The 23,867-nt window shown below is 37.9% G+C and overlaps 1 protein-coding gene across 11 annotated transcripts in view; it reads left to right on the top strand.

The window, feature by feature from the left end:
- LOC113923401 (S100P binding protein) overlaps positions 1-23,867 on the top strand; it is a 47,272-nt gene that overhangs the window by 13,214 nt on the left and 10,191 nt on the right. For 3 of the 11 annotated variants that reach the window (XR_003520322.2, XM_027596062.2, XM_027596094.2), the window contains exons 2-5: positions 5,045-5,157; positions 5,855-6,669; positions 7,299-7,387; positions 9,056-9,159. Coding sequence is in view for 8 of the 11 variants with exons in the window: in XM_027596062.2 (XP_027451863.2) it covers positions 5,857-6,669; positions 7,299-7,387; positions 9,056-9,159 (1,006 nt within the window). In the remaining 3 variants the exon portion in view is untranslated. Of the gene's footprint in view, positions 1-1,743; positions 2,213-5,044; positions 5,158-5,854; positions 6,670-7,298; positions 7,388-9,055; positions 9,160-12,562; positions 12,591-23,867 lie in introns of those variants that run through there. The other 8 variants (XR_003520324.2, XR_003520325.2, XM_027596118.2 and 5 more) reach the window with 6 other exon arrangements.

Consider the following 23,867-nt stretch of genomic DNA (forward strand, 5'->3'; position numbering starts at 1 on the left):
AATCCTGGAATCCATATCTAGTGAAATGTTAACCTAAAGCAGAGATGTCCAGCCCTAGGTTGTTTTTGTGTCCTACAGTATTTCCATTTACTTCAAAGGAAGTTGCAGAATTCTTACAGATAATTTCAGTTCACTTTGATTTTAAGTGTTAGGCCCATTTTACGGAGTGATAAAGCCTAGTGAGTGCCTTTTGTGCTGTGTGCAGCACATGTATTGCCTATTAGGGAAGGTTGGAAATCAAAGGCCTGTCCCTTGGAAATAATCTTTGCCCTTGGCCATACCTATCAGATCTAGCTTGGTAACGGTCTTGGTTTTAGAACCTTGAAAGAGGGATATAGGGTTGTGTCTGGTGTTGCAATTTTAGTGGCCTGAATAAAATAAAGGCTTTGTGCTGTAAGGCAATAGGTTTTCTTAGGTACGATAAAAATAGAAAGGGAACCAGTTCCTGAGGTTGCAGCTAGGTGGTTAGAGAACAGAGCGAGGGGGTGGTAAACTGAAGTGTGAAGAAGGGGGTGGACAGGTGAGAGAGACGTGGAAGGACAGAATAGGGTCACAGGAGGGATGGGGAGCAGAGGAATTAAGAGATAGACTTGGGAGATGGGAAAAATATTCTTTCCTTAAAAATAAAGAGATCCTCATTTTAGGTGGAAGTTACAAAACAAGTGCCAAGAAAGGCAGTTAATGGTAGAATGGCAGACAGGCGCTAAGGCTGTCTTGTGGAAATTCACTTTAGACCTTAACTTTATCTGAGATTTCCCCCCTTTTGCAAATTCATTAAATATCAACTTTAATTAGTATAGGGCTTTTAGGTTTAGAGTGCTTTGGTAAACATCCCCTCATTTGATCCTCATGATAATCTGTATTTGAAGTTAACGGCATATAATTGCATCCCCCATTTTTCAGATGAGTGTTCTCATCTGAATTGAGGTTCAGAGACTTTTAAGTGACTTGTGAGGTCTCTGAATTTAGCTCAGTCCCTCTTCTGTTACTTCAGTAACTATTCATTCAAAGGATTTGCCTGATATTTCAGATGTCCACACAGCCTGGTCTTTAATTAACTCAGTGGCAATATGGTTGAATGTTCGGTTAAACTAAAAGAAATTAGAGTATACTAGATAATTTCTAACAAGCAAGCACCTAGGGGAAGTTCTCAACTAGATTAACATCCTTTCCTACCATTCCTATGCTTCATTAAGACCTCTTTAGGGGTCAGGGAGGTGATGATGGTGGGATGAAATAGAAACTGTAGCCATTACTTACTGAGCTTTTCCTTTTTTTTTTTAAAGATTTTATTTATTTATTTGAGAGAGAGAGAATGAGAGATAGAGAGCACGAGAGGGAAGAGGGTCAGAGGGAGAAGCAGGCTCCCCGCTGAGCAGGGAGCCCGATGTGGGACTCGATCCCAGGACTCCAGGATCATGACCTGAGCCGAATGCAGTCGCTTAACCAACTGAGCCACCCAGGCGCCCCGCTTACTGAGCTTTTCCATTGTGCTTGTAGTACTTGAAGTGCTTTAGTTCATGGTCTCATTTAATTTTGGCAACGACACTATGAGGTAGCTACTGTGATGGTCCCTGTTGTATAGAAGAGGACATTTTAAACTACAGAATGTAATCATTGTCTTTCTCTACTGACTTCTTAATTTAAAACTATATTTTCTTAAAGATTTTATTTATTTATTTGACAGAGAGAGAGAAAGCGAGAGCAGGAACACAAGCAGGGGGAGCGGGAGAGGGAGAAGCAGGCTTCCTGCCGAGCAGGAAGAGGCTCAATCCCAGAACCCTGGGATCATGACCTGAGCCAACGGCAGACGCTTAACAACTGAGCCACCCAGGTGCCCCTAAAAATATTTTTATTATTAAATATTCTAAGCATATAAAATGGATAGAAAGTAACATAATGATACCATTATCACGCCATTCAGCTTTATTTTATCGATGTAGGCAGGCTGAATCCGAGTACTCAGAGGGGGTCTCTCAGATACCAGCCAACCAGGGTCCTTGGCTTTGTGCAGAATAGGAATGAAATGGGAGCCAGGAGGAAGTGAGAGCAGAGTTCATTGAATAGTGTGATAGAGTATAGCAGATGGAGTGTCTGGGGCACTCCGAAAATGAAAAGTAAGTCGCTCTGTCACTTGAGGTTATGGGTTTATAGTGGAAAGGAGTCCAGGGTACATGTGCCTTCAGGGACCTGAGGAAGCCTCCGATCAAAGGTGAGTGTAAGGTGAACAATAGGTGTTATTCCATAAATCACTGAAGGTAGGGGGTATTGATGCCAGTGTCAACCAAGGTTTGTTTTAAACTAATGTCTGGGAACATGTTTGGGATCTGGTTCTTCTTAGATGTTATCAGGTTTTTAAGGCCTAGGATGGAACTTAGAGACTGATTAACTTTCTTATCTCCCCTTGGAGTGGCAACATAGATTCTTTGTTTTACTCAGATGCAAAATATAGAAGATGAGTAAACGGGACTTAGCAGAAAAACAGCAGAAATGGAATCTTTCTAAAATGGTTTCCCTGTCTCATTATGTTGCCCTTTATTTTTATTAAGCCCGAACACGGGGCTTGAAGTCACAACCCTGAGACCGAGACCTGAGCTGCTATCAAGAGTCGGTTGCTTAACCAGCTGAGCCACCCAGGCACCCTGCCATATATATATTTTTAAAGTAATTTCTTTGCGCCCGATGTGGGGCTCAAACTCAACTCCAAGATCAAGAGTCATAGGCTCTTGACTGAGCCAGCCAGGTCCCTCTTACCATATTTTTTATAGGTCTTTTTTGTTCATTTTTTTAAAGAAATAAAACTTTATACATAGAATTGAAGGTACTCATGCCCCCTTGCCATTTCTCTTCCCTCTCCACTACCAGAGGTAACCACTGTCCTGAATTTTGTGCTGCTTATTCCCATGCAAGTTTTTATAATTTAACGATATGTATCCATACACTATATGGTATTGTTTCTCTTAACAGATTGCAAGGGAAAAAGAAGATGGGGAGTATATAGATTAAAATACAAAACATATCAGCCAGTTGCAGTGTGTGGACTTCTTGGATACTGATTTTTTTTAATCTTTAAAAATAATTTATAAAATAATTGGTTACCTGAACCATATATTTTATGGTAAGGAATCCTTGTTATTGGGGCACCTGGGTGGCTCAGTTGGTTAAGCGACTGCCTTCGGTTCAGGTCATGATCCTGGAGTCCTGGGATTGAGTCCCACATCGGGGCTCCCTGCTCAGCAGGGAGTCTGCTTCTCCCTCTGACCCTCTTCCCTCTCGTGCTCTCTATCTCTCATTCTCTCTCTCTCAAATAAATAAATAAAAAATCTTAGAAAAAAAAGAAAAGGAATCCTTGTTACTTACAGATGAAATGATGTGATGCCTGGGACTTGCTTCAAAATAATCCCATTAAGGGGCGCCTCGGTGGCTCAGTTAGCTAAACGGCTGCCTTGCGGCTCAGGTCATGATCCCAGGGTCCTGGGAATCCAGTGTGGGGCTCGAACTCAACAACCGTGAGATCAAGGCCTGAGCTGAGATCAAGAGTTGGACACTTAACTGACTGAACCACCCAGGTGTCCGGATTATACATTCTTTAAGGATGGAAACCATGTCTTATGAAACTACCTCAACTAAGTACATCAGTTGGTCATGGACCAACTCCTACTAAACCATTAAACAGACACTTTGCATTAGAAAAGAATCTTTTAAGAAGTCCTATAGAAACCAGTTATCTTGCTCAGTGCTGTGTGATGATATTAGCTCAGAAAATGTTTTCTGAAAGAATGTATGAGCTGAAGCTAAAATTCAGGAAGTGGAGGGAAAGCGGGGTGTGGGGAAATTCACAGAAGGCTAATAAGGAATTTTCCAAATTTTTGAGTTTAGTGGTTTTTTTTTTTAAGATTTATTTATTTTGAGAGAGTGAGAATGAGAGAGAGAGAGAGAGTACATGGGAGCGGGGAGGGTTAGAGGGAGAAGCAGGCCCCTCGCCGAGCAGGGAGCCCGATGCGGGACTCGATCCCGGGACTCCAGGATCATGACCTGAGCCGAAGGTAGTCGCTTAACCAACTGAACCACCCAGGTGCCCTGTATGGATTCTTGTGTTGTGGGATTAGGGGTTCTTTTTTTTTTTTTTTTTAAGATTTTATTTATTCATGAGAGAGAAGCAGAGGGAGAAGCAGGCTCCCAAGGAGCAGGGAGCCCGATGTGGGACTTGATCCCAGGACCCTGGGATCATGACCTGAGCCGAAGACAGTTGCTTAACCAACTGAGCCACCCAGGCGCCCTTGAGTTTAGTGTTTAAGCATTTTTTATAGCTTCTCAGATGTTGACATGATACATGAAATAGAAGTTTTTTATCACCTTTCCCATCTAGAAAATTAAATTTAGATTAGGTCCATCACTGACTGTTTAAAAGCTAGGTTTTAATTATATAAGTAATTTACAAATATTCAAGTAGAAAAGTAGAATGACACTGAAGTCTCCCCTTCATGTCTCTTTGTCCCCTCATAGGTTATAACAGTCATCAGTTTTGTGTTTATATTTTTCTGGATCTGTTCTTTGCATTTATGTATAAGTTGAAAATGAGACTTTGGCATGTGTGATCATGATTAACTTGTAGATCTTGGTGGAATCTTAGACATTGCCTCGTCCCTCTTCTCCATCCTGTCCCCATTTTTTATAAATGAGGAAACAAGTCCAAATGGTTAAGTGGCTCACCCAAATTATTACAGCTGGTTAGTGACAGAACCAGGACTACAAGCAAGGTCTCAGTACTCCCAAGCCAGTATTCTTCTTACTGGAGCAAATGATATTCTTAAGAAAGTACAAAATTGTTGGAAGGAACAAAACTAGTTCCTTAGTTGCATAATTTTTCCTCTAAAGGTTTTTCTTTGATGTTCTTGACTCAAAATCCAACTTTCTGGTATTTAAAAAAAAAATCAAGATCAAAATTAATAGGTGGAGCACCTTAAAGCATAATACAGTTGACTTTGTAATTAGCAGAGTTGAAAGTGATGAGAAGATCCTCTAATTTTCTTTGTGCCTGCAGGAAGGTGGGAGTCAATCATTTTGACAAGTCTCCTGAAAGGAACAGCTAGCAGGAGCTGAAACCTTTTTCCATTTGGTCTCGTGGCAAAGAGATCACACCAGCAGCTCCACACAGTATGGAAGACTATTCTTATATTGAAGTTTTTTTTTTTTATTTTTAAAAGTTATACATTTGTTTTTTTTAAAGTATACACCGTGAGAATCCAAACATTTTACGTAATATATATTTGTTTTATTTGTATGTTGTGGATGTTATTCCATGATAGTATATACTGATCTACCTCATTATGTTTTAAATAGTTGTAAAGTATTCCATAGTATGGATGTACCATGATTTCACTGAGCAATTCTGGTGATGGACATTTAGGTTGTCTCCAATATTTGGCGCTTTTGAATAATGCTGCTTTGAACATCCTTACAAATGTATTTGTATAGGTACTGCTGCAGGAAAAATTCACAGAATTGAAATTGTGGGATCAAATGGTATTGCATATTATTCTCCACAAAATATTGTGCTCACTTACACTCTTTTATACTGATAGTATATGAGGATGCTTGTTTCCTATATCCTTATCAACGTAGATATTATGGCATCCTAATTTTCACTATTTTGTTAGGAAGAAAATTATGTCACGGTTCTAATGTGTATTTCTATGATCCTGGTAAGGTTAAATATCTTAAAATTATTTCTCATGTTGCAAGTCACAGTGCAAAGAATTCGAAATATCAGGACACCACCACTGTAGAACTGATTGAAGTTGATATAGGGGTAATTCCTGTTCCTCAGTGAAATTGCCTCTTATTTTTCCAGATATGACGTGCTCACTCGTGCCCTCTGAACAGTCTTCTGGAACTTCTCTCTTGCCTAAAGACAATACCCCATTTTCTTGGGGTTCTTTGGATGAGGATGGATTGGATGACTCCTTGCTGGATCTGTCTGAGGGAGAAGAAGATGATGGCCATTTTAGTTTCACAGAGGAAGATATTCAGGAGCTCTTGAAGGATGATGACCTTAAAGATGATAGCAGGCATGTTGAGAAGGAAGGGAAAGGGAGTCAAATTCTATTTGACACTTCCCAAGAGGAAAATTCATTGTATAGCTTGGGACCAGTAGCTGAGACCGCTGGCCTCTTGAAACTACCTCAACTAAGTACATCAGTTGGTCATGGACCAACTCCTACTAAACCATTAAACAGACACTTTGCATTAGAAAAGAATCTTGTAAAAATAACAGTTGTTACACCATTTGATCCAACAGTTTGTGATGCTGTGCTTGATAAGGACAAGACTGATTCATCCAAAGATACTGAAAAACCCTCCTCCCTTGGGGAAGAGATGAGAAAAGATGGTCTTAGCCCAAAGGAGAGCAAACTCTGCACTGAGTCTGAAGGGATCAGTCCCAGTAATTCTGCTTGGGGTGTGCCCCCACTCTCTTCTCCTTCAGACAATGACTTTGAACAAACTGTGTCTGATAAAAACATACCTGACAGTAAGAGAACTACACCTGTGTTCTCTCAGATCTTGGACCATTCAGAGACTCCTAATACGTGGTCATCCTGGAAAAATGGATCAAATAAATCAAATTGTGAAGTGAGGTTTCCAGTTGTTTCCAGTTCATCAAACAAAGTAAGTATACTTTTTCAATGTAAAGAGAAAAATTATTTTCATTCACAAGCTGTATAGCAGAGCTTTGTATTCATCAAACAAATTGGGAGTTGAATCCTGACTACAACTGTGACCTTGGTAAAATTATTTAGCCTCTCTGTTTCCTCCTATTTCTTATCTATAAATTGTACTAAATACTTAACAGTATAGTAAGTATTAATGAAATAATGTATTTATAGTAACTGGTATATAATATTAAATTACTACTTATTGAATAATTCCTTAGATAATGATTTTACTATTATTTTTCCCTTCTTTGGGTTTCAGCTTAAGTCTCAATCTTTGGTTGCCACGCTAAATGACATATAGCACCTGATCATCCACTGAAGAGCTGAAAAATCTTGGGCAATTTACCTAACCTCTTTGAGCCTGATTCCCTGTCTATCAAATGGGCATACCGCTTAGGGTTTCTTCCTTTTCCTTAAAATTACAGTCACTATCTCATTTAAAGTATCTGTCATAGTGCCTGGTACACAGGAGGGTTCAGAAATATGCCTCTGTAGCCTTTATTAAGAATAAAAGAATATGTCCATCAATAGTGTTTTCAGCTTTTTCCTTATAATTATCTTTCCTTCTGCTCTGAACGAAAGCAGGATGTTCTTGACAAGGATTCGGGGAAGCTTAAAGTCCATGAGAGAAGACTAGGCAAAGTCATTCCTGTTCTGCAAGCCAAAAGAAGGTAATAGTATTATAATATTCTGGTTTCTATTTGTTCTCTTCAATTTCTTTCTTCCCCTCCTCAGTTACCCCTTGGTGTGGAGTAAAAGCATGTGCCAGGTGTAAACATACTTTAAGTTCTGGGACCACTAACATGTAGCTCTGTGACCTTGGGCAAGTCAAATGATCTGTGACTTCAGTTTGTCAACAAATGAGGCTAATGATGCCTTTTCTGCCTCACAAGGTTATTTTGGGAGTAAAAAAGACATATTAGTGAAAGCACTGTATAAATGTAAGATTTCTTTTCCTGTGCATCGGGAAGCCTGGTCACAGGACAGGAGGTTAGAATAATTTTAACACAAATATTAAATACAATTATGTAGAAAAATCCTTTTGTCATCTCTCCCAACTTGAATGCAACTGTCCTTGGGGAAAAATTATAGTGGAGGTTGCGGATTTGGGTCACCTTTTCAATCTCTTCTCTTGTTGCCAGGAGATGGCAGTGTCTCTACATGGGCCTTCTCAATTAGCAAAGCTATTTTTTAGGTGGAGTCAGATTGGCTTCCTTACAATGAAATTAAAAAAAATTTTTTTGATTATACAGATATTAAATTTTTTTTTAAGATTTTATTTCTTTATTTGACAGACACAGCGAGAGAGGGAACACAAGCAGGGGGTAGTGGGAGGGGGAGAAGCAGGCTTCCCACTGAGCAGGGAGCCCAATGGGGCTCGATCCCAGGACCCTGGGATCATGACCTGAGCCGAAAGCAGATGCTTAACGACTGAGCCACCCAGGCGCCCCTGCTTTAAATTTTTTATTTATTTTTATTTTTTTAAGATTTTATTTATTTATTTGACAGAGAGAGAGAGAGGAGCACACAAGCAGGGGGAGCGACAGGCAGAGGGAGAGAGAGAAGCACACACACCGCTGAGCAGGGAGCCCAACTCAGGGCTCCATCCCAGGACCCTGGGATCATAACCCAAGCCAAAGGCAGACGCACAACTGACTGAGCCACCTAGGCGCCCCACTGCTTTAAATTTTTTTAAATATATTAAAAATAAGGCTAACGTCCCCTTTGACTACTGTCCCTAACCCCAGTTTTTTGGGTTTTTTGTTTTGTTTTGTTTGCATAATTGAGGGAAACTTTGTGAATTACTTAAAGTGGAAATTATACCAAGGAGCCAAGTCAGGCTACTTGGGGCAGTTATGTACTTACTATCTCAATATTCTCGTCCACTGACTCCACAGTTATCAGTGCAGTCAGGATGAGCAAGGGCCAGACGTTGTTCTTGCCAAGGTCACCAGTATTCTAATTGCCACATCCAGCTGGTTCTTTTTGGTCTTTATCTAATTCGGTTTTTCTGTGGCTCTGTCAAGTTAGCCATGTCCTGATTAACCTTGAATTACTCAACAAGTGCTTTCTTTCTCTAGGGACTAGGTAATCTTCACTTTCTTATGCCCTGTTAACAGGAGTTTGTATCTATTTCTCATCTTCCTTTTTTTTTTTACCTTCATACTTGATTTCAGCTTTTTACTAATACTGTCTTCTGTCACTGGATTTTAAAGACTATTTTGCCTCTGAAAGTTAGTTGTTCTAACTGATCAGCAATATATGACTTCTCTCTACAAAGCATTATACTCATGGTTCTAATGAACTGTTTTTCCTCCTTCTGGTTTGCTTTGTTCAAGGACTAATGTTCCGACATTTTCACAATCAGATCTAGAAAAGCAGAAGGAAAGTTATCTCAAGGAAGTCATTGCTCATCTAGAACACCCGAAGGACACTAACCAAGGTAACATGGTAGCCAAAGAATGGCATGTAAAAGATGGGATGGGATTTTTTTTTCCAGTGTAATGCAGATTAAACTGGGAGATTATTTTGAGTTTTCTTAAATTGATGAGAGAGATAACTTTCTTAACCAAAGATTTTTACTTGAAGGGATTGCCTAACCAAATAAGATCTTAAGTGGTTTAGCTAACCAGTATTAAGAGGGTGATCCAAGGAGACTCATACCAGTACGTGAAGAGTGCCTCCCCTATGGTTGAGGGCTGAAACCAGACCTGTAGTTTTTTAGATAGGGAATTTTTTGTTTGAAAAATAGAAGTGGATGACCAGGGGCTGCTTAGTAATTGTTAGTTTTTTATTTAGAATTATTTCTTTTTCTTGTTTCCTTTAGAATTTAAATGTAAAAAGCAAGCATTTCAAATACCATTCTGCATCTTGACATTTGAATAAAAGCTCTTAAAAGGTTTTGACTACCTTCCAAATTCTTCAAGCTGAGTTCTCCTTGGTTCACTAAAAGCTCTTACAAACCAAAATGACTGGATTCTTTCTCCAGGCCTCAAGAGATTATTGTCTGTGTTATTCATCCTGGACTAGTAGCTGATTGGAAAACTCCTAAAGGGAGGGGAACTTGTGGGCTATAATGAAGGTGTCAAGATTAGAGAGGTACTGATAAAAGGATTCCTTCTCGTAAAGATTGCTCCATATTTCGTCATCTTCAGCTTCTTTGTTCATTTAGCAAACCTTTCTCAACTACTTTCAGTGGTGCTAGGTTTGAAGATTAGGGATTGGAAATGTAAAGAGGACCAAAGTAGGGTCCTGGCTCTCTAGGAATTGATAGCTCAGAGAAGGAAAAGATAATTCTACCACAATATTGATTAGAATATCTCTAATCAATAGAGATATAATTCTAATAGAATTATGTATAAAGTGCACTAGGAGCAAGGAAGAAGCACTTCTGTTTGTGTTTGGAGACAGTGGAAGTGGGGAAAGAGGATGCTCTAGGTAGGCTCCATGGGGAAGATAATTCTGTCACTCGAAGATCTGTCATAAATCACTAGGGCAGCTTTTGGCCGAAGATTCAGAGGAGACTACCCTTTATTTACAAATCTTTAATTATTTAGTAGTTTTAGAACTACATCGGCCAGAAGAATTTTTTATTCCAGGTCCTTTTATTTTTTAGTCAAAGATTTCATTAAGCATTCAAATGCTACTTGTAATGATTGCTCAGCTCTCTGCTTGTGCGCTCTCTTTGTTTGAACTATTTTAAAGGTCTGGCTGTGGAACTAGAGACATTCCTCTCCCACTGGCCTAGACCCCCTTCACCTGGGTCATTGATTGGAGGAGCAGATTAAAAGAAGTTTGTATATATTTCACCTCTGTGGAAGAGACTTGAACATTGCTTTTCCCTCTGTGAAGTGACCTTTTATGTCCTAGGCAATTCAGACTGATGATATCCAGTTATATTTTCCTTTCTCATTTGGGGCGTTTAGAAAAGAAAATTTCATAAGAAAAGCAGTGAGCAGCTGCTCATGTTTGTAGCATCTTTTCCAGTCTCTTTCCCATTCAGCAGTCCCTCTCCCACTTTACCATAGTAATCTGTATCCCATGAGGAACAACTAGAATAATGCATATAGAGGAAAGACAGCAAGCATACTTTAGTGGTTGGGAAAGTAAAGTCTAGTCTAAAGTTAACTTCTGGGTTCATACCCTAGCTCCACTGCTTACTGGCTGTGTGACCTTGAGCCAATAAAAACTCAGGTTTCTCATTTGCAAAATGGGTGTAATAATGAGGCTTAGCATATTTGAAAATTTAAGTACAACTGTAATGCATAGAACAGTACCCAGCCATAGCTGCCAACATTGATTGAATACTTGGTATTATTCGCAAGAAAGGGTATCCTTTCACACTGAAGTTTTTATAGGTAAAATAGTATGATGTCACGTGTTTGTTTTTAGATCTTGAAAAAAAAAGCCAAAACCCCGGAAAATTAGAGGAAACTAACAAAAGGTTGATGAATGAAGATGAATGATAGTTATGTGTGGGTTCAGTATGTTATTTTCTACTTTGTATTTGAAAAAATATCTGTAGTAAAAAGTTATTTTTTTTAAAAAATGCATCTTTTAGGGGATTCCTTTTTGACGTCTAAGAACTGTGAACATCACCAATTATTCTAAAAATTTCACAGGCCTCCAGTGCTTGCTTCTGCTTTCTTTCTTTCTTTCTTTTTTTTTTTAAGATTTTATTTATTTATTTAATTGACAGAGAGAGAGAGACAGCGAGAGAGGGAACACAAGCAGGGGGAGGGTCAGAGGGAGAAGCAGGCTTCCCGCGGAGCAGGGAGCCCGATGCGGGGCTCGATCCCAGGACCCTGAGATCATGACCTGAGCTGAAGGCTGTCGCTTAACCAACTGAGCCACCCAGGCGCCCCTGCTTCTGCTTTCTAGGAACCCAGTGTGATACCATGTTCTTGTGTTCCTTCCCACTGCCCACTATTCGTGCATCCAAAGTTCAAAGATTATATACTAAATTGCAGAGGAGAGTGGGGCGGTCTTATTTCATTGCTCCTCTATTTATATATGAAGTAAAGAGCAGCCAGAAGCAAACAGAGGAAGCATATAGTGCCTCCTGTCCTTTTTGGTATGTGTAGTGCTAACTCACCTTGGAAAAGTATAACTGTTCAAGTTCTTTATTAGATACAGAGAAATTAAAATGAGTAGATTTAAATGTAGTTCCTGCCAATTCGATTTGAATCCTCTCCATTGGGTTAATCATCTTTCACTTTATCAATAATGTGTATATTTTTGGTACAGAATATGATAATGTAAATCATCCTTCAACTAATAATCTCTTTTTAGTTTAATGCCACATGAGTCTCTAATAGCATTTAGAAAGAAATACCAACAACTTCTTCCTGACATTGCAGCTCATGGAAAACTTTATATGGAATTTTAAGTTCTTAGAGTAGAAAAGGATCATTAAGATCTTCTCTTTAATCTCCTAACATATAAATCAGTATATATCTCTTTGCCAAGTGACCATTCAGCCTTTGCTTAGAATTCGAATAATATAAAACTCATTAAATCATGAAGCAGGCCATTCATTGCTTAAAAAATTCTAATTCTTAGAAAAGTTATTCTTTACATTGAGCCAAACTCTGCTTCCCTGTAGTTTCCAGTGGTAGTTTCTAGTTCTGCCCTCTGTGATCACAAAAAATAGCTATTACCGTCCAAATACTTAATGTATTTTAAGGACCTTTTCATGTTAAATATCTCAAGATTTTTAATGATTACAAAGTATTACATAATTTATTATTCCATCTTGGATAATTAGGTTGTGCCCATTTTCATTAGTAATGCTGCAGTGAACATTCTGGTCAATAAATATTTATGTACAACTCTTATTTCTATAGGATGAATACCTAGAAGTGGAATTGCTGGGTAAAGTATATAAATATTTTAAAAACCTCTGTTACATGTTACCAGATTGTCCTGCCCCCCAAAATTGTATTAATTTTTATTGTCACCAATTTGATAGGTAAATTTTAACATATTTTGTTTTAATAATTAGTGAGGTTAAACATTTTTTATTTATGTTTTTTGAAATATATATTTAATTATAATTTTTAAAAATCATCTAATATCTAGTTTATATTCCAGTTTCCCCAGTTGTCCCAAAAATGTCTTCTTGTAAATTATTCAAACAGGATCTAATCAAGGTTCACATGTTTAATTATTGTCTCCTTAGTCTCTCTTAATCTAGGTCACTTATTTTGTAGATTGTCTCACATTCTGAATTGTGTCTGATTGTTTCCTTCTGGTGTTGCTTAACTTGTTCCTCTATCCCCCTGTATTTCCTGTAAGCTGGAAGTTGGATCTAGAGGAGGGATTAGATTCAGAGTAAGCATTTTTTGGCTGGTATAATTCATAGGTACTGTTGTCTATTCAGCCTGTATCAGATTAGGGGGCATCACCTAATGACAAGGTGTTCTAATAGTGATGCTAAGTTTGATTACTTTGTTAAAGTGTTAACTGCCATGGGGCGCCTGGGTGGCTCAGTCAGTTAAGCATCCATCTTTGGGTCAAGTCATGACCCTAGGGTGCTGGGATCCAGCCCTGCATCAAGCTCCCTGCTCAACTGGGAGCCTGCTTCTTCCTCTCCCTCTGCCTGCCGCTCCCACTGCTTGTGCTCTCTCCCTCTACCTGTGCTCTCTCCCTTGCTCTTTCTCTGTCAAATAACTAAAATCTTTAAAAAAAAAAGATAAAATGTTAACTGCCACATCTTTCCATTATAAGGCACATTTTCCCCTTTGTAATTAGTAAGTCATCTGTGGGGTATTGCTTCGGTATCATTTGAATATCTTGTTCCACAGCAATTGTTAATTATTTGAGCATTCATTGATGATCCTTACCTAAATCGGCTACTATACAGAGAGTTGTATAGAAAGTGTTCATTTTCTAAATATATAATTTCTTTTACAATGATTACCTATCATTCTTCTATGAAGATTTTTTTTAGTATCACTATTACCTCATAGATTTTTAAAAATTAATGTGTTATAGTTGATAATAGTCATTACTTTTTTTGATGCTCTGTTTGTCTCAGATTTGACCAATGGGCACTCCTTCCTTCAAGTGGGGTCTTGTGTCTACTGACATGACTCCATTAATCTTTTTTTTTAAATTGTGGTAGGCAAAATAACATAAAATTCACCAATTAAACCATTTTTAAGTGTGCGGTTCAGTAGTGTTAAATTTATTCACATTAACTTTTTTTATCTTGCAAATCTCAAACTCTATACATACCATTAAAAAAACGACTCGCCTTTTTCCCTTCCCTGTAGTCCCTGGTAACCACCATGCTCCTTTCTGTTTCTGTGAATTTGCCTATTTTAGATACCTCATATAAGTGGAATCAAACAGTACTTTTCTTTTTGTGACTGGCTTATTTCATTTCGCATAATGTCCTCAAGGTTCATCTGTGTTGTAGCATGTGCCGAATTTCCTTCCTTTCTGTGGCTGAATAATACCGCTTTATATGTATATACCACAGTTTATCCATTTATCCTTCAATGGACATTTGAGTTGCTTCCACCTCTTGGCTGTTGTGAATGATACTGCTTCAAACATGGGTGCGCACCTGCTAGAGATACCTATCTCCTCAAGACCCTGCTTTCAGTTCTTTTGGATATGTGCCCAGAAATATTGTTAGATCATATGGTATTTCTACTTTGAATTTTTTGAGGAAACTCCCTACTGTTTGACACAGTGGTTGTACTATTTTACAGTCCCACTGACAGTGTATAAAGGTTCCAGTTTCTCTCCATCCCCACCAATGCTTGTCATTTTCTGTTTTCTGGTAGTAGTTGCCCTAAATAGTTGTTACATCCATATCTGTCGGTGTTATAGCTATATAAATATTGCTCACTGCGAAATCAGATAGTATACTATGGTTTCATTTTCTTGAATCTGTTTTTCTGAAGTAGTTAATTACCACACTTATTTTTTTAAGTATAAATTAATTTATCCTTAATTTTTTTTTACAAATGCAATTTACATCCTTATCTATATTGTCTGTGTGTCTGTGTCGTGCCCCCTCCCCCGCAGATGCCCAGACATACCCAGTAATCTATCAATTCCTTTAAAATTGTTTTCTGGAGACCTTTCTAGAGCCTTGTGTTCTGCTCCAATCTATACTGCTTGTTCTCTAGCCTTGCTGCAGAGCTGTCATCCTGGTGTTTCCCTTTGCTGCCTTCCTGGATTGAATCCTGGACCCCCATTTCTTCCTCTTGATCTATTTTAGTGGAGCACATTCTTTGAGAATTTCTAAGAAAGTGATGGATAAATTTGGGTGGCCCTTCCCTATCTGAAAACATCCTTATCCTCATACTTGATTGGTAGTTTGGTATAGAATTCTAAATTAAAAGTCATTTTTCCTCAGAATTTTGAAGGCATACATCTAATGTTCTTGTTAAGAAGTCTGTTATTAATTTGATTTTTATTTCTTTTAATGTAACCTGTTTTTTTCTCTCTGGAAGTTCTTAGCCTGCTCTTTATTCATTATTTTATGCAAATTAGTATACTTGCTGTGACATTTTCTTATTGACTTTACTTTCATATTCACATTTATGATTTCTAAGAGTTTTTTTCCTATTCTGTTTCCTTTGCATATTACGTTCTTATTTTATGAACTAATTGCTTATCTCAAGATTTTTTCTTTCTTTCTTTCTTTTTTTTGTGTAAAGATTTTATTTATTTATTTGGGAGGGAGAGAGAGAGCATGCAAGAGCAGGAGGAGGGAGAAGCAGGCTCCCGGCTGAGCAGGGAGCCCGATGTGGGACTCAATCCCAGGACACTGGGATCATGACCTGAGCCGAAGGCAGACACTTAAAACGACTGAGCCACCCAGGTGCCCCGATTTTCTTCTTTTTTGAGTAATAATTCAAATACAGTAAAGAAATTTAATGTATACAACTTGCTGAGTTTTGACATTTCTATACACCCATGAAACACTGCAATTAAGATAAATATACCACACCACAAAGTTTCTTTGTGTCTCTTTGTAATTCCTCCTTCCTGTCTTTCCTTGCTCCCTTCAATTCCCAGCAACCACTGATTTGCTGTCACTATAGTTTGTAATTTCTAGAACTTTATGTAAATGGAATCATACAGTATATATACTAGCTTTTCTCAAAGCAAAATTATTTTGAAATTCATCATTTTGTTGATAGTTTATTCCTTTTCATTGCTGAGCAGTATTCCATTATAGAAATATACCACAATTTGTTTTTCCATTCACCTGTTGATGGGCATTTGGGTTGTTTCCAAATTTTGGCTGTTACAAGTAAAGCTGTTATGACTATTCATATACAAATCTTTGTATGGATATGCTTTCATTTTTCTTGAGTAAAAATCTAGGGGTAAGATGACTGGGCCATATGGTAGGTGTATGTTTAATTTTTTAAGAAACTACCAAACCTGGGGCACCTAGGTGGCTAAGTCGGTTAAGCATCCGACTCTTGATTTCAGCTCAGGTCACGATCTCAGGGTCATGAAATTGAGTCCGGAGTTGGTCTCTGTGCTCATCGGGGAGTGCTTGAGATTTTCTCCCTCTGCCCCTCCCCCAACTCATGCTTGCTCTCTCTCTCGCTGTCTTTCTGTCTCTCAAATAAATAAATCTTTAAAAAAAAACCCAGACCACCAAACTTTTCCAAAGTGGTTATACTATTTTATATTCTCACCAGCAGTGTATGAATTCCAGATGATCCCATCCTTACAAAGGATTGTTTGTTGCCAGTATAGAGAAATTCAGGTGATTTTTGTACATTGACCTTATATTCTGCAGCCTTGCTAATAAATTCACTTGTTAGTTTTGGTAACTTTTTTGTAGATTGCATCAGTTTCTGTATCTATGATCATCAAGAAATAAACACATTTTTACTTGTTCCTTTCCAATTTGGATGCCTTTTATTTAATTTTTTTGCCATATTGCACTGGCTAGAACTCCAGTACAGTGTTTTTTTGTTTTTTTAAAGATTTTATTTATTTATTTGACAGAGAGAGACACAGTGAGAGAAGGAACACAAGGAGGGAGAGTGGGAGAGGGAGAAGCAGGCTTCCTGCCGAGCAAGGAGCCCGATGTGGGGCCCGATCCCAGGACCCTGGGATCATGACCTGAGCCGAAGGCAGACGCTTACCGACTGAGCCACCAGGCGCCCCTCCAGTACAGTGTTTAATACAAGTAATTCAAGTAACTTGTTGCTGCTCTTAGGAGGAAAACATTTAGTCTTTCACTATTATGTTAACTATTAAGTTAGCTATATCTCCTAGATACCCTTTATCAACTTTACAATGCTCTCTACTATTTATAGCTTATTGAGAGTGTTATTAGAAGTGGATATTGGATTTTGTCAAATAGTTTATCTGCATCTGTTGAGATGATCGTAGTGTTATGTTTTTTAAAGTCCATTAATTAGAGAATTATACTATTTGATTTTCCAGTGTTAAGCCAGTCTTGCATTTCTGGTCTTAATTCATTCTGCACTTGGTTCTTAAAGTATTATCCTTGTAAAGTAATAGCATTGGGTTGATTTGCTAAAATTTTATTATGCATTTTTGCATCTGCCTTAATAAGGGATATTGGTCTATACTTGTAATTTCTTGATCTGGTCTTGGTGTCAGAGTAATGTTGGTCTCACAGAATGAATTGGGAAGTATTTCTACCTCTTCAAATTTTCTGGAAGAGTCTGTATAGAAGAATTGGTATCTCTTTTTGGGTAACCTTTGTAGTCTTTCAAGGAATTAGACCATTTCATCTAAGTTGTTAAATTTATTAGCATGAAGTTAATAACATTCCCTTCTTAGTCTTTTACTTATTTATTTATGTTTGTTTATTTTAAAAATTTTTATTTATTTATTTAGAGAGAACCAGCATGCAATTAGGGAGAGGGGGAAAGGGAGGGAGAGAATCCCAGGTAGACTTGGCTCTGAGCACAGAGCCCAACGGAGGGTAGGGGAGCTCGATCTCACGACCCCAAGATCCTGACCTGAGCAGAAATCAAAGAGTCAGACGATTAACCAACTGAGCCACCCAGGCCCCTGCCTTTTATATAGTATTCTCTAGTGATGTCATCTTTCCCGTTCTTGGTATCGGTAATTTGTGTTTTCTCTCTTCTAATCAGTCTAGCGAAAAGTTTATGAACACTATGATGTAATACTTCCTTTAAAAAGAACCCAGCTTTTGTTTTACTGACTTTTCTCTATTTTTCTACTTTCTATTCATTAATTTCCATTCTGGTATTTATTATGTCCTTTTTTCTGCTTACTTTGAGTTTCATTTGCTCTTTTTGTAGTTTCTTTGTATGGTTGCTAAGACCATTTATTTGAGACCTTCCTTTTCTAATTTAGTGAGGGAGGTTAGGAACAAGAGGAGATCTGTTCGTGCAATCTTTGTTTACGCCTTGATCTTTTTTTTAAATCAACTTTACTGAGGTATACTTTACATGCAATAAAATGTACCCATTTTAAGGGTACATTTTGCCGAGCTTTGACAAATGTATGCACCTATGAAATCATCACAACAATCAAGATTGATAGAACATTCCTACTATCCCCCAAATTTCCCTTGTGCTCCATCTCAGTCATTCTGTCCCTGCCTGGCTCCTGCACTGGGAAAGCACTGTTTTCTTTTTGGTCACTATAATTAGATTTGTCTTTTCTAGAGTTTCATATAAACTGAGTCATGAAATATGTGTCCTTTTGTGTTTGGCTTATTTTACTTGGAATAATTTTTACATATTTACCTATGTTGTGTGTATCACGAGTTCTGTAGTTTACTGCTGAATTTTTCCTTGTATTAATATACTGTAGTTTAGTCACTTGTTGAAAGACATCTGTGCTTCTAGTCTTTGGCTGTTACAAATAAAGCATCTATGAACATTCATATATGGGTTTTTGTATAGATGTATATTTTCATTTCTCCAAAGTAAATAATTAGAGTGGAATTGCTGAGTCATATAGTGTTTGTATAACTTTTCCAAAGTGATCATACTATTTATGGTGAGTTTTGTATTGCAAAGGCTTAGGTTCTTTTTTATATGTGCATATGTAGTTATTCTAGCACCATTTGTTGAAAAGATTATCCTTTCCATGGATTTCTGCATTCTGTATTCTGTTCCATTGATATACTTGTCTATTCTTATGTCAATATTATACTGTCTTGATTACTATAACTTACAGCAAGTCGAAATTATTTGGATCTCTATAATTTTTTAAAAAAATTAACTTCAACTTGTCAGTTTGTTCAAAAACACCTGTTGGGTATTTCATTGGGATTGTGTTGACTCTGTAATAGATCAGTTTGGGGAGAACTGACATCATAACAATACTGAGCCTTTCTAATCTGTGAACAGGATATATTTCTCCATTTATTTATGGCCTTGTTAATTTCTGTCAGTAACATCTTGTAGTTTTTATTGTACAAATCTTGCACATATTTGGTTAAATTCATTTATCAGTATCTCAGTGCTTTTTCATAATTTAATAAACGGTCACCAACGTAAGTGTAGTCACCATCTGTCACCATACAATGTTATTAAAATATTACAATATTCTGTATGCTGTATTTTTCATCTCCATGACTTACTTATTTTATAACTGGAAGTTTGTACCTCTTAATTTCCTTTACCTATTTCACCCGTTCCCCCACCCACCTTCCTGTTGGCAACCACCAGTTTGTTCTCTCTGTTTAAGAGTCTGTTTGAGTCTTTTTTGTTTTTTCATTTGTTTTTTTAGGTTCCACATATAAGTGAACTCATATTTGTCCTCTGTCTGACTTATTTCTCTTGGTGTTACACCACCTGGGTCCATCCATGTTGTTGCAAATGATAAGATCTCATTCTTTTTTATGGCTAATATTCTAGTTTGTGTGTGTGTGTGTGTGTGTGTGTGTTATATCTTCTTTATCCATTCATCTATTATAGACAATTAGGTTGCTTCCATATCATGGCTATTGTAAATAACGTTGCAATAAGCATAGGGGTGCATATATATTTTCAAATTAATGTTTTTGCTTTCTTTGGGTAAATACCCAGGAGTCGAATTACTGAATCATATGGTATGTCTATTTTTAATTTTTTTGAGGAACCTCCAATACTGTTTTCCATAGTGGTTGCACCAGTTTACGTTCCCAGCAATAGTCCACAAAGGTTCCCTTTTCTCCACATCCTCACCAACAGTTGTTATTTTTTGTTGTTTTGATACTAGCCATTCTGACTGGTGTGAGGTGATATCCCCTTGTGGTTTTGATACTTTTGGTAACTTTTTAATAAATTCCGTAGGGTTTTCTGTGTTAACATGATATCTCCAAATAAGGACAGTTTATTTCTTCCTTTCCAATCTATAGGCCTTTGTGGTTTTTTTTTGCCTTGCTGCACTGGCTAGGACCTCAAGTACATTAAGTATGATATTAGCTGTCGGTTTATCATTGATACCCTTTATCAGGTTTGAAGAAGTTCCCCTTCTTTTGGTAGTTGGGTGAGAGTTTTTATCATGAATAAGTGGTGAATTTTGTCAGTTGAATTTTCTGCATTTATTTAGAAGGTCATGGTATTTTGACTTATTCTGTAATGTGGTGTATTACATTTATTGATTTTTGACTCTTAGGCTAACTTGCATTCCTAGGATGCCTTACTGAATTATCCTTAATTAAGTTTGCTAATATTTTTAAGAGTTTTTATGTCTTGTTTATAAGGCATTTTGGTTTTTAGTTTTTCTTGTATTGTCCTCTAAGTATCATAGTAGTATTGGCTTCATAAAATAAGTAGGGAAGTGTTTCAGTTTATGTAGGATTTGTATTTATTCCTTTAAATGTTTGATAGAATTTATCGGTGAAGCCATCTAACCCTGGAGGTTTTTTTCAGAATTTCTTTATCTTTGAGTCCAGTTCGATAATTTGTGTCTTACAAGGAATTTGCCCATTTTATCTAAGTTTATTATTTTATTGGCATAAAATTATTCATAATGTTCCTTTATTATCCCTTTAATTACTGTAGGATCTGTAGTGATGGTTACTGTTTCATTTCTATTATTGGTAATTTGTCTTTTTTTCTTGGACAATCTAGTTAATCAGTCTTACTGATTTTTTGCCCCCAAAGCAAATTTTTAGTTTCATATTTCTGTATTGTTTTTGGCTGTTACATTTTTATTTTTTTCTCCACTTTGTTGTTGCTTTTCTTCTACTTACTTTGGGTTTAATTTGCTCTTGTCTTCTAGCTTTTTTTTTTTTTAAGATTTTATTTATTTGACAGAGAGAGACACAGTGAGACAGGGAACACAAGCAGGGGGAGTGGGAGAGGGAGAAGCAGGCCTCCCGCTGAGCAGGGAGCCGATGTGGGACTCCATCCTAGGACCCTGGGACCTCGACCCGAGGTGAAGGCAGACGCCTAATGACTGAGCCACCCAGGCGCCTCTCCTTCTAGCTTTTTAATGTGGAAGGTTAGATCACTGATCTGAGATCTTTCTATTTTCTGTAAGCATTTTTTTTTTAAGATTTTATTTTGAGAGAGAGAGAGAGAGCATGAAGGGGGAGGGGCAGAGGAAGAAGCAGACTCCCTGATGAGTGGGGACCCCCCGCACCCTCCCTCCCCCCATGCAGGGTTCAGTCCCAGGACTCTGGGATCATGACCTGAACCAAAGGCAGACACTTAAATGACTGAGCCACCCAGGCTCCCCTCCTGTAAGCATTTAAAGCCACAGGTTTTTCTTCAAGTGCTGCTTAGGTGCATCCCACAGATTTTGATATATTTGTATTTTCATTTGGCTCAGAGCAATTTCTATTTCCCTTGTGATTACTTCTTTGACTTATGGGCTATTTAGAAGTGTGTTACTTAAAGGCGCCTGAGTGGCTCAGTCGTTAAGTATCTGCCTTCGGCTCAGGTCATGATCCCAGGGTCCTGGGATCGAGCCCCACCCCACGTCCTGGGCTCCCTGCTCAGCGGGAGGGCTGCTTCTCCCTCTCCCACTCCCCCTGCTTGTGTTTCCTCTCTTGCTGTGTCTCTCTCTGTCAAATAAATAAAATCTTTAAAAAAAAAAATAGAAGTGTGTTACTTAATTTCCAAATATTTGGGAGTTTTCATCTATCTTCCTGTTACTTCTAGCTTAATTCTGTTGTGGTCAGAGAATATTTTCGGTATGAGTTCAATTCTTTTAAATATACTGAGACTTATTTTTATAGACCAGCATATGGTCTGTTTGGTGAATGTTCTATGTGCACTTGAAAGTGTATATTCTGATGTTAGTGGAGTGTTCTATACATTTCAGCGAGGTTTTGTAGGTTGCTAGTGGTGTTCAATTCTATATCCTTACAGATTTTCTGACTAAAAGAGGAGTGTTCATATCTCCACTCTAATTGTGGATTTTCCTGTTTCTCCTTTCACTTCTGTCAGTTTTTGCCTCTTGTATTTTGAAACTCTGGTATTGGAGGCATACACTTTTAGGAATATTATATCCTCTTGATAAATTGACCCCTTTTATCATTATGAACATTTTTTTTAATCTTAGTAGCATTCAGTATTAACATTCTTAGTAATATTCTGTTTAGAAGTCTACTTTGTTTCATATTTATGTAGCCATTACAGCCTCCTTTTCACTACTGTGTGCATTATACATTTTTTTTAAATCTTTTCCTTTTAATCTGTTCATATCTTTGTGTTCTAAAGTGGATGTCTTGGGGCGCCTGGGTGGCTCAGTTGGATAAATGTGAGACCTGTGATTTCAGCTGAGGTCATGATCTCAGGATTGTGAGATGGAGCCTCTCATCTCGCGCAGGTGCTGGGTTTGGAGTCTGCTTGAGATTTTCTCTCTCTCTCTCTCCCTTTGCCCCTCCCGCCTCCTTCTCTAAAAAAAAAATTAAAGTGGATGTCTTATAAGCACTATATAGTGAGTCTAGCTTTTCTTTTTTCCAGCCTTACAATTTCAGTCTTTTTTCTTTTTTAAGATTTTATTTATTTATTTGACAGAGAGAGAGAGAGACACAGCGAGAGAGGGAACACAAGCAGGGGGAGTGGGAGAGGGAGAAGCAGGCTTCCCGCCGAGCAGGGAGCCCGATGTGGGGCTCGATCCCAGGACCGCGGGGTCATGACCTGAGCCAAAGGCAGACGCTTAACGACTGAGCCACCCAGGTGCCCCCAATTTCAGTCTTTTAATTTGAGTGTTAGTCCAGTCAGTATGGCTGGTTTTAAATCTACCATCTTATTACTTGTTTTCTATTTGTTTATCTGTTCTTTGTGTCTTCTTTCATCTTTTCCTGGCCTTTTTTTAAAGTATTTTTTAGTATTCCATTTTATCTCCATGCTTGATTTATTACCTATACCTCTGTTTTATTTTTAGTGGTTGTTCTAGGGTAGTAGTTCTCAAAGCTTTTGGTCTCAGGACCCATTTACACTCCTAGAAATTCAGGACCCCAAAGTTTTGTTTGTATGGGTTACATCTATCTATACTCAATCATATTAAAAGTTAGAACTGAAAAATTATTTAAATATTTATTAATATTTTAAAAAATAAACTTATTGCACATTAACATAAATAATATGTTTTTATTAAAAATAACTTTTTTTTAAGATTTTATTTATTTATTCATGAGAGACAGAGGGAGAGAGAGAGAGAAGCAGAGGGAGAAGCAGGCTCCCAAGGAGCAGGGAGCCCGATGCGGGACTTGATCCCAGGACCCTGGGATCATGACCCGAGCTGAAGGCAGACGCCCAACCATCTGAGCCACCCAGTTTATAAAAATAACTTTTTTAAAAAAAGTAATCTCTACATGCAACATGGGGCTTGAACTCACAACCCAGAGATCAAGAGTGGCAGGCTCCACTGACTGATCCAGCCAGGCGCCACTAAAAATAACTTTTTTTTTTAGAGGAGGGGAGGAGCAGAGGGAGTGGGAGAGAGAATCCTAAGCAGGCTTCATGCCCAGTACAGAGCCCGACACAGGGCTCTGCCTCACAAACCTGAGATCATGACCTGAGCCGAGATCAAGAGTCCAACGCTTAACTGACTGAACCACCCAGCTGCCCCTAAAAATAACTTCTTTAAAACAAAATAAAAAATTTAGGGAGAAGAATGGCATTGATTTACATTTTTGCAAATCTCTTTTAATTCCTGGCTTAACAGAAGCCTGCTAGATCCTCATTTGTGGTTCTGTACTCTGTCGTCATATAG

This window comes from Zalophus californianus, chromosome 4 (genome assembly GCF_009762305.2).
Source record: "Zalophus californianus isolate mZalCal1 chromosome 4, mZalCal1.pri.v2, whole genome shotgun sequence".
Lineage (NCBI taxonomy): Eukaryota > Metazoa > Chordata > Mammalia > Carnivora > Otariidae > Zalophus > Zalophus californianus.